This window comes from Mesocricetus auratus, unplaced genomic scaffold (assembly GCF_017639785.1).
Source record: "Mesocricetus auratus isolate SY011 unplaced genomic scaffold, BCM_Maur_2.0 Super-Scaffold_100003, whole genome shotgun sequence".
Taxonomy (NCBI): domain Eukaryota; kingdom Metazoa; phylum Chordata; class Mammalia; order Rodentia; family Cricetidae; genus Mesocricetus; species Mesocricetus auratus.
This window is the reverse complement of record NW_024429188.1, coordinates 119,443,240-119,454,294: the sequence shown is the minus strand read 5'-3', so window position 1 is coordinate 119,454,294 and position 11,055 is coordinate 119,443,240. Positions and strand designations below refer to the sequence as shown.

The 11,055-nt window shown below is 39.7% G+C and overlaps 1 protein-coding gene and 1 long non-coding RNA gene across 3 annotated transcripts in view; one reads left to right on the top strand and one right to left on the bottom strand.

The window, feature by feature from the left end:
* Mpp1 (membrane palmitoylated protein 1) overlaps window positions 1–10,324 on the top strand; it is a 29,137-nt gene extending 18,813 nt beyond the window's left edge. For both annotated transcript variants that reach the window (XM_013126291.3, XM_005087521.4), the window contains 7 exons: window positions 1,292–1,488; window positions 3,123–3,229; window positions 5,068–5,148; window positions 5,604–5,684; window positions 7,967–8,169; window positions 8,411–8,485; window positions 9,725–10,324. In XM_013126291.3, the coding sequence (XP_012981745.1) occupies window positions 1,292–1,488; window positions 3,123–3,229; window positions 5,068–5,148; window positions 5,604–5,684; window positions 7,967–8,169; window positions 8,411–8,485; window positions 9,725–9,901 (921 nt within the window). In that variant the 3' untranslated portion in view covers window positions 9,902–10,324. The remainder of the gene's footprint in view (window positions 1–1,291; window positions 1,489–3,122; window positions 3,230–5,067; window positions 5,149–5,603; window positions 5,685–7,966; window positions 8,170–8,410; window positions 8,486–9,724) is intronic.
* On the bottom strand, window positions 56–3,176 carry LOC121140054. Its single transcript, XR_005876892.1, has 2 exons — window positions 3,035–3,176; window positions 56–2,943 (listed from the first exon to the last, which is right to left on the bottom strand). It is a non-coding gene; the product is annotated as an uncharacterized LOC121140054 (long non-coding RNA).
* Window positions 10,325–11,055: the final 731 nt, after the last annotated feature.

Genomic DNA, 11,055 nt, shown 5'->3' with positions numbered 1-11,055 from the left:
CAGTGTCCAAGTTTGCTTTCTGTTGCTGTTATAAAATATTCGCACTTAAAGCAACTTGGGAGGAAAGGATTTATTTCAGCTTATAATTCCAGATTACAATGTATCCTTGAGGGAAGCTAGAGTAGAAACTCAAAGCAGGAATCTGAGGCTGGAACATGGAGGAATGCCATTTCCTGTCTTGTTTGTTCTCTGCTAGCTTTCTTATGCAACCCTCTTTCCTAGTGATGATGCTGCCCATAGTGGGCTGGGGCCTCCCATATCCATCATTATTCAAAACAATTTATAACAGACATGGCCACAGGCCCCACTCTGAAGCTATTCTTCAATTGAGGTTCCCTCTTCCCAGATAACTCTAGGTTGTGTCAAGTTGATAAAAACTAACCAAGAAAATCAATATTAAATTCTAGTATAATTTTTTCTGGTCATTTTTAAAAATTTTGACCATTCTAGGTATTATTTTGTTTAATAATGTTCTTATTTCATATGTCAGCAGGATTGCCAAGGACATTAGTTGGTTTTTTTGTGTTACAAAATATATAATATACTGGTAATATACTCAGCAGATGTTTAGCTATTTATCATGGATAAATAAGAATGTCTTGCCAGGCAGTGGTGGCACACACCTTTAATCCCATCACTCAGCTGACTGGCAATCTCTGAGTTCAAAGCCAGCCTGGTCTACAGAGCCAGTGTCAGGACAGGCTCCAAAGCTACACAGAGAAACCCTGTCTCGGAATAAAAAAAAAAAAAGAACATCTTAGGAAATTAAATTGTTTCCAATACTTCATTCTTATAAATAATGCTTTGATACACATGCTTATCCACATAATCATTACTAGCAGCTCTTTTATATAAGATAAATGCATAGGAATCAAGGTGGGGCAAAGAATGTCAACATTTGAAGATGATGGACACATTTATAGACTGTCCTCTAGAGAAAGGTTTATCAACTTTTCCATATTCGTGAGAGTATCTTGTCAAGGAAGCAGATCCATTTCAGATGGATGGTAGCAGCTCTATGCTCTGAGGTGGACAACTCAGATTCAATAGCTGGAAACATGTTGAACCAGAAAGGCATTTCACGGAAATACCTTCTTATTAAAAGGATCAGTTTTGATTCTCCTGCAAACACAACAGTAAGTAGTTAGAAACACTTGAACATTCCAGCTGCACATGTTTGGGTGCTCCCTTATCATTCTTTCCTCACTCTTGCTCATTTCCCATTTCCTTACAGCAGGACATGCTCTAGCACCAATGTTTTCCCTGAGGTCCTCTTTTCTTTCTTTTACAGATGTTCATGAGAGCACAGTTTGACTATGATCCCAAAAAGGATAATCTTATCCCTTGCAAAGAGGCAGGACTGAAGTTTGTTACTGGAGACATTATCCAGATCATCAACAAAGATGACAGCAATTGGTGGCAGGGGCGGGTGGAAGGCTCCTCCAAGGAGTCTGCAGGATTGATCCCTTCTCCTGAGCTGCAGGAATGGTAAGCCACATTTGTGCTGGTGGAAAACCCCTGCTGTAACTAATTTTACTTAGCTTCAGATATCTGCTGTTTTGTGCATATTTTCCATATTTCCAAAACATATGTCCTAGTTTCCTTTATATAATGGATAAGGAAGGATCCACAGGAGTTGATACAGTTCATTTTAAGGCCTGTTTCCTCAAATGCTCTCTCACCAGTTACAGGGCTTAGTTACAGAGCCCTCCCCCTGCTTTCTGCACCCCTTCACACACTCATTACTGATTTTAAGAAAGCTTCTAGAGCTGGAGAGATGGCTTAGTGGTTAAAAACCCTGGGTGGTCTTACAGAGGTCCTGAGTTCAATTCCCAGCAACTGCAGAGTGGCTCACAGCTCTGTAGTGACATCTGGTGCCCTCTTCTGGCCTGCAGGGTTGCGTGTAGGCAGAACACTGTATACATAATAAATTCTTTATACATAATAAATAAAAATAAATCCGCCTGTGGAAAATAACATCCCAACCTCAAATAGTGTTAGTTCCTATACCATACATAATTATTTCTTTTTTGAGATTATAATATAATTATGTCATTTCTCCCTTCCATTTCTTCCCTTAAAACTCACATATATCCCTCTTTATAATCTTTGAAATCATGCCCTCTTTTATCACTAAGTGTTGATACATTCATACATACATTCCTAAATACATGAGTGCAATCTGCTCAGTTGTCTATCCAATCCCAAATGGTCAGCCCTGAAAACATACATATAAACCTTTAGTTTTAAGCCAGAGTTCTGGTTGATCCCATTTCCGATGATGATAAATAGCACAAAAAACACAACATTTTTTGTGGAAGTCAGTGTTTAACATTAGAGCAACAGAGGAAAAATACAGTGCAGACCTTGAAGATATTGGTCAAAACCTTGTGCATACTGTCTGTGTCTTAAGGGCCATTTCCAGAGCTAACACCTGGTGAAGAGCATTGGAAGATCAGGAAAGGTAGATAGCTGAGAAAGACTCAGGAGAGCACGAGGTGAAACTGTGGCTCATGACTTATTAATGAGGCATGAATCAATTTAGTAGACTGTAACAACTATTTTTGTAAAGTGAGGGTCAGGTATCATACCTCAGGCCTGTAATTCAGAGGATTCAGAAGGCTGAGGAAGGTTCAATGCCACCTGGGCTACATAGACCCTGTCTCAAAACAAAAGATGATGCATATAAACATCAGCATAGATTACACAGTAGTAGATGGTATTGTTACTATTTTAGTCATGTATGCAGTTATATGTTCATACCTGTGCTTTATTTATAGATTAGGGTTGTTGATAATGAGTGTCAGCTCGATTTTCCAGGTCTCAACTCAAAAGTGGAAGAATAGTCCACTAGTGCACTAAGAATAGTGCACTAAGGGGAGGAAATTATTGTTTCCTCCTGGAAACATTTCCAATGACAGGTACCTGGGTAACCACATATAACTGCAGAAAAGAAAGGAAGGGAAGTGGGTGAGGGTATCTCTGCCTGAAGAATATTACAGAGTCAAGGAAGTATGTCAGTCTCAAAACTTACTATAGAAAAGAAAGGCGGTAAGCCTAGTCTGTCACAGGTTTCTACACTGAAGAACTACTGAGCTTTGGTCATCTGTTGTTCCTCACAGGAGAGTGGCAAGTGTGGCTCAGTCTGCTCCAAGTGAAGCTCCAAGCTGTAGTCCCTTTGGGAAAAAGAAGAAGTATAAAGACAAGTATCTGGCTAAGCACAGTTCAAGTAAGTTTTCTGTGTCCCCTTCCTCCAAGGTCCCATTAGCATTAGTGTTTCTCTACCTCTTTAACAATAACGAAAGAGGTGAGGATGCAGTATGTAGTGGAATGTATAGTGTATAAAAAAAGTATGCCATTTCTTTTGATTTTCCCTTCCTCATTTCATCTTCATAAACTCACTGAAATCAAAGAGACAAGGCTAGTGGTCTGTCTACTCCTACTCATCATCTCACTCCTCAGATAACCAAATGAACAAGTATTCCAGACTTTTTCCATAGTTATCTTTATTCTGTTTATCACCAACTTCAGTATCTATGAAGGAATGGTTTCAGTACCCCATGGTTATCAACATTTCCTTTGCTCAACACTCTCAAATATAATGGTGTAGAATTTGTATAGGACTTATGTATATCCTCCTGTGCATTTTTAAGCCATCTTGATAGGTAGGCTGGGTGTGATAGGCATACACCTTTAATCTCAGTACTAAGAAGGCAGAGGCAGGCATACCTCTGAGTTCATGTCCAATCTGACCTACTTAGGCAAGAGAGAACTACATAGTGAGACCCTGACTCAAAAGAAAATTTTGATTTTCTAATATAGTGTAATATTGTTTAGGGAATAATGATAAGAAAAAGTCTGTACATGCTCAATGTAGAAGTAAAATTTTTCAAATATTTCAATTTGTGATTTATTGAATCTGAGAAAACAGGACTCATGAATATGGAAGGCTGAATATGTATTTTCAGTATCACAAGTGAGTTCAAGTGTGTTGCTGACAATAAATGAATACTCATCTGCCATTTATTCAATGTTTCCATCTTGTTGGGAGCATTCGATACAATGACAAGTGCATGAACAAATCAAAGTACCTGAAGTCACCATGGCCCGGGCATCTTTGAAGGAGCAGGCGAGTGTTTGCCTAAGACTCCCTTTTCCATCTTGAGTGGTTGGGGCATTATTGGTTCTGTTCCCTAAAATAAGGGATGTTTGAAGATAATGGTACTGATATTATTAAACTGTAAGTGCCTATGAGACAGCCAAGTTCCATGTTCTAGAAAGCTGGAATCTGTATTGAAGATAGAGAGAACCATTATATTACTAAGACTGCAACAGACTGAAAAAGGTCAGGTCAGAGGGATAGAGAGGAAAGCATAGAGTTAAATCAGAATCCTAAAGACTGGCCTACAGAGCCATGTGAAGCATTCAGATGGAGGATACTGGGAAAATCAAACCAAGGACTAAATGGAGCATGTGCATCTGTAATACAGAAAGAGCCTGCTCTCACATTGTTTTTCAATTTACTATTAGCACCTCTAGCTGCTGCAGCCATTTTGCTAACATAGCCAATTAGCAAAGCACTCTTCATTCCTCATTGAGTTTGGATTTGTTTTTGATTTTTTCATAACATAGACACTGAGGCATGGAGTTGAGCTGTAGTTTGGTGTGGCTGAGTCTCACTGCTTAAATTCCAACCACTGCAGTTTGTTTCTTAACTAACATTTTAGATAGTTTATTCAGGATCTAAAAGGGATCTCATGTCAATCCTTTCTTCAGAACTCCCATAGGAGATACTTCCTGCTTTGCTTTATTATGTATCACACTTCTTTATCACACAGAAATATCCAACATCTCTCCCTGCAGCCCCTCCCCCAATTTCATGTCCATGGTCTCTCTCCCTATATTTTGTTTTCTATTTTGAAGACAGGGCCTCACTTCTAGTATTGCAGGCCTGCACCACCATGCCCAATTTCCTCTCCTTCCTACATCAGGTGTCAGCTCCTTAACACCAGTGCTTTTCCACCCCACCTCTGGAAATTAATATGGTTTGATTTTCTTTGTCTTTAGTTTTTGACCAGTTGGATGTTGTTTCTTATGAGGAAGTTGTCCGGCTCCCTGCATTCAAGAGGAAGACCCTGGTGCTGATCGGTATCTTTTCACAGTTTTGTTCATTCGAGAGCACAATTCTGTCCTTATTTCCATTCCTGTATTATGTGTCCACCCTTCTTCAGTTAAAGGCAGTGAAGAAGAATGGTCTCTTAGATGCTTCATACTTCATGTAGTGTGGATCTTATAAGTAATCTCTCTGGATCCAAAATAAACAGAAAATTGCAAAGTAGCTGGTTCCTCTGTGGAAATAGCAATTATGTTCTATATCTATGTTGTATCCTTAAGGATACAAAGGAATTGAAGCTACTTTGTGATCCCAGATCTTCTTTGACAGCTCTAAGGACTCAGTTGCAGCCTGGGTAAAGCACCAAACTGTTTTTATCTACTAGCCACTTTGAGCACTGGGATATAGAAATTCATCTTCCATTCCCTGTCTTGTCCCCATCAATGTCTCTGGGTGAAAGTGATGGAAACCTTTCTTTATTCTCACACAGGAGCCAATGGGGTAGGTCGCAGCCATATTAAAAATGCTCTGCTCAGACAGAATCCAGAAAAGTTTGTGTACCCTGCCCCATGTAAGTATTTTTCAGGTGCCTTAGAGGGGAACATTATACCCTAAGGGATAGGCAGCAATGTCATGTTACTGAATTTAGCATCAGTAATTTTTTTTGAAATGTCATGTAGTCTTGTTCTTGTTTTATTTTAGATGTTTAATTATGAAAACTTAAATTTGAGGGGTTGGGGAAATACCTTTTGTCAGTAAAGTTCTTTGGAAATGTGAGGTCCTAATTTTAGTCTTTGAAAGCCACATTGAAAAGCCTGGCATGGTGGCATGCACTGTTAATCCCATGGAGGTGGAGATTAAGGATCTGTAGCCTTCTTGGTAGTATTCAAGATCAATGAGAAGACCCTATCTTTAAAAAGAAAGATGTATACAGCACCCAAAGAATGTTACCCAAGGCTGTCCTCTATACATGAGCATATGCGCCAACACATATAAAAAACCCTAAAAATTTGGAAACATAAACATGTACTTATGGGGCTGGGGAGAGGACTGCTAACCGACAACATGAATTGAATCCCTAGAATCCACTTGGCAGGAGAGAACTGACTCCCACAGATTGTCTTCTAACTTTCATATGCACACCATGGCATATCACACTTTTCTTATTCTCTTATTGCATATAACAGTACCTATAGTAAACATTATTTTTTTAAAAAAATTATTAAGCCTGGATATGGTGGCACATGCCTTTAATCCCAGGCAAATCTCTGAGTTCAGGTCCACCCTGGTCTAGGAAGTGAGTTCCAGAACAGCCAGAGGTACACAGAGAAATCCTGTCTTGAAAAACCAAAAACAAAGAAAATAAGCAAGAATTAAATTTTATGTACATTGCTTTACAAATGATTTCCCAGGGTCCTCTACTCTCTAATTCTCTACTGTCTAATTCAGTCTGAGGACTATTTTATAGTCCTTTTATGTAGATAGTATAATTTGAATAGTGGATATACTATAGTTCTTGTGGCTATTTTACATTAATATTTAGGCTACCTTTAATGCTCATGGAATTACTTTTAAATCAAAATAGTGCTTAGGGAAGGCCTGCTCAGTCACAGCAACAAAGAGATATAAAAGAAAATAAATCCAGTGGTCATTTAGACCAGTAGATAACTTTCCCATGCCCGGATGTGAATCTATACAGTACAATTCTTTATATTCTCAGAAGGGGTACTGCTAATCAAATTAGAAAACCAGGATGTGAACCTGATGTTATTTTTTTTAATTCTTGTTTGTCTTTTTACACATGGATCATTTATTGAAAGTTGCTCATAGGAACAGTGAGAGTCATTCCAGTAGAGCAGAAAACAGATGTCCCAGTAAAGTCTAGGGTTTGTATGCATGTATGTATGTATATGTATATGTAAAGAGCCTGAGATGCAATTGCAAGTTGAGGGGAAGGTAAAGGAGATGGATCCCCATCAGAGGATAAAAAGATGGGAATATACAATTTATCTCTGCACTAGAATGTGTGTATGTCTCTTTCTAAGGTAAAGGAGATGTTTCATCAGAGGATAATCTCTGTGTCTGTCTGTGTGTGTGTGTGTGTGTGTGTGTGTGTGTGTGTGTGTGTGTGTGTGTGTGTGTGTGTGTGTGTAAGGACAATGTATGTCTGTTCTTCCTTTCCAACATATGTGGTTCCAAGAGTTGAACTCAGGTCATAAGCCTTTTGTGGCAAGTGCTTTTTATCTGTTGAGAAATTGTCATCACCAACATTTTAACAAAATGTTTAAACCAAGCCAGTGTATTCTTTCCATGTCATTAAAAAAGAAACAGAGCTGTAGAGATGGCTTTGTTGTTGAGTGCTTGCTGCTCTTGCAGAAGACCAGAGTTTGCTTCCCAGTACCCACATTAGGCAGCACATAACCACCAGTACCTCCAGATTCAGGGATCTGATGCTTTCTTCTGGCCTCCATGGGCAGAACATACATGTACACTCATACACATGTAAACTATTTTTAAGGATTTCCAGAAATTCTCTACCACAGCCCGTAGATCTGTATTAAGTTTCTGCTGTCATTTCTGAGTTTCACTATTCCTGGGTTTGTTGGTTTTATGTAGGAAGAATGGTGTGAATATATTCTACATGGGGCTCTCTTGAAATTTAAATATATTCTGGGTAGATTTTCTGGTCTGTACTACTTCCTAGCATCAGCCCTTTGGGAGTTCATGGGAAGAACATCTGTATTATATTATCAGCCCCAAACATGGGTAGGGTTTTCATACACACTTTGGGCCAAGCCATTAAGAGATGGCAAAGATCAAGAGCTCATCAAGGATTTGAGTCCTTGTACACAGATACAACACGACCGCCAAGGAAGAGTGAAGAAGATGGAAAGGAGTATCACTTCATCTCAACAGAGGAAATGACAAGGAACATCTCTGCCAATGAATTCTTGGAGTTTGGCAGCTATCAGGGCAACATGTTTGGCACCAAATTTGAAACAGTGCACCAGATTCATAAGCAGGACAAGATTGCCATCCTTGACATTGAGCCCCAGGTGGGTAGGCACACAAAGGCAGGAACAATGGGTTCAGCCATATAATGGGGGAAGGGAGTGATGAAAAGCAGAGCTCCTAGAAACCTGGAAGCTCAGGTTTACTTCCTAAACTTTTAGTGGGTTCAGCCTGATGCAAGAACAGTAGTACTGGGAATAATACATAGTGGTGTTGGGGATTGGTAATGCTTATTAGAAGGAATACATTTTGATAGTTGTGTTGTTTCTTTTCCTTTTTTCCTAGACCCTGAAGATTGTTCGAACAGCTGAGCTTTCACCTTTCATTGTGTTCATCGAACCTACTGACCAGGGCACTCAGGTAGGAAAGGGGTGTCATGTAAGGTGGGTGGAGGTCCACTCCTAGATCCTGGTCAGTTGTTTCATCCAAGGCCAAGAAGACAAAGGGCGTGCATACTTTACTCATTCGAGAGATATTAAACAAGTCAGGCCCAGTCATTGTCCCAGATAATTCAGATCTAATGTTTGAAATGGACAGTTGAGTAAACCCTGATTCTAAGATGATATGAACTCATCACAGAGCAGACAGAGGGAGCTGTGAAGGAGAGGTGGCACTAGATTCACCAGTGGGTACAATATGGCTACAAGGGAAAGAGTGGCTGTTTTCCTTTTCCTCTATAGCACGTCATTCATCGCATTAAAAAAATTGCTAACATTTTAAAAGTGTGGTATTTCACTTTGTTTTACTCTAAGAGATTGTTTTCTTACTTCTGAGAGTCAGTCCCAGCACATAATGGGTGAAAGGACAATCATTCCAAAGCTAGAGTTACACCAGAGTTTGAGGTCAGCCTGGGCTAAAGTTCAAAGCCAGTCACAGCAAATTAGTGAGACGAGACTGCCACACAAGCAAAACAGCTATTTGTGTATTTGTGTTGCTTGTGTATGAATTGTGTCTGTCCCCAACTCATGTTTCTATTGGATTAGTGGCTTGATCTTATCATCCATTTCTAAAAATTCTACATTTGATTAAGTATTTCACTGATAACCAGTTACAAATATCCACCCCCATCATGGCTTCTATTTCTTCCTTACATTTTTACTTTTATGTAGTTTACTGACCAAATAATCTTTGTTCTTATCCTAGGATTACAACTCTAGTAGTGGTTAAAATGGCTTTTCCATGTACTAAGGGATAAAATTAAGTGGATGATGCTAGTGAAGCCTATGCTAGGTTGCTGCTGGCCTTTCAGATGGCCTTATTACTTAGATTAATTTGGAATCTTTAGTACGATGGGTCTCTGGGTCATGGCACCTTTAGCAAGCACTAGCTCCAAAAATATTTACATTATGATTCATAACAGCAAAATTGTAGTTATGAAGTAGCAATGAAAATAAATTTATGTTTACAGGTTACCACAACATAAAAGACTTTTAAAGGGCGCACAGCATTAGGAAAGTTGAGAACCACTGCTTTAGAATGTAGTGTTCTTAATTGGAATAAATAGTAGATAGGGAACCAGTTAATTTAACCAATACCTGTTCAAACCCTTCCCGTGGATGCTGAGTTGGGCTGTTTCAGTTATGGCTTTCTTCTTTGCAGACTGAAGCCCTGCAGCAACTGCAGAAGGACTCTGAGGCCATCCGTAGTCAGTATGCTCACTATTTTGACCTCTCTTTGGTGAATAATGGTGTTGACGAAACTCTTAAGAAACTACAAGAAGCCTTTGACCAGGCTTGCAGTTCGCCACAGTGGGTACCTGTCTCCTGGGTTTACTAGGATCACAGAATTTGAGAACCTGTTCCAGCCCCTCCCCAGCATTTGGAATGTCGTCCCCCTTGCTTAAACCAAACAGGGCTGCTTCAACTTCTAGCTATCTGGAACTGTCTTAAGGATGTCAGTAGGATTCAAGTCTTTTTACTCAGACTCCTAAAGGGTATAAGTTTAATTTTCCTACTATCTAGATTTCAAAATGACCTCTGGAAATTAGCAGTGCTATCCAAATGCAAATGCTGCACAGAAAAACCAATTATCCTTATCCCTCTGATGCTTGAGCTCCTTTACTTTCAACTATCTTGTCTCTTTACTCTGGAATTAAGTATACTCTGAAACTTTCTAAAATGCCAAAATTAAATAGCTGTGCAATAGTACAACTGCTCTAGACAAACCCTCCAAAGCAATAAAAATTATGGTGTGATAAAATGTCTGTGGTTTTGTAATTGCATTTCCATCTGCATCACAATTCCCTAAAAAAAAACAGGTGTTATCTTCTTAAACCTCCCAGGCAATGGCATCAACACAATGACTTTTCTGGATTTAACATGTGGGTAAGGTTCTTTACAACAATGTACCTGGAAAACCTGTCACTGCCCCCTATACGTCTCTAAGGGCTGGTGTTTATAGAGCCTAAAATTGTCTTCTCTAGGTAGAAGCCACTGTGGGCACTTTTTTTTTTTTTTGGTTTTTCGAGACAGGGTTTCTCTGTATTGTTTTAGAGGCTGTCCTGGAACTCACTCTGTAGACCAGGCTGGCCTCGAACTCACAGAGATCTGCCTGCCTCTGCCTCCCGAGTGCTGGGATTAAAGGCGTGCGCCACCAACGCCTGGCTACTGTGGGCACTTTTATGCTTCCTACTAAGTCATACTAGAATGAATGAAAATGCATCTTACATAAGCAGGAGTTAAGGGCTAGGGTTGGGGCACTTCACACTTGCCTAGCCCCAGGCTTAGACTGTTGCTGTACCATAAAATATTCAAAACTTCTGCTTGTATTCTCAGCTTTGCATACACATTTGAGTAATCATTTGTTACACCCCATCCCACCCTTTTCTCCTTGCAATCAACACTAGACCTGGCAATTTCCTACCTCAACCCTGACACCCTTAATCCCATCTGACCTGCTGGCACACTACACATGTACTTTTTCCCCTCTGT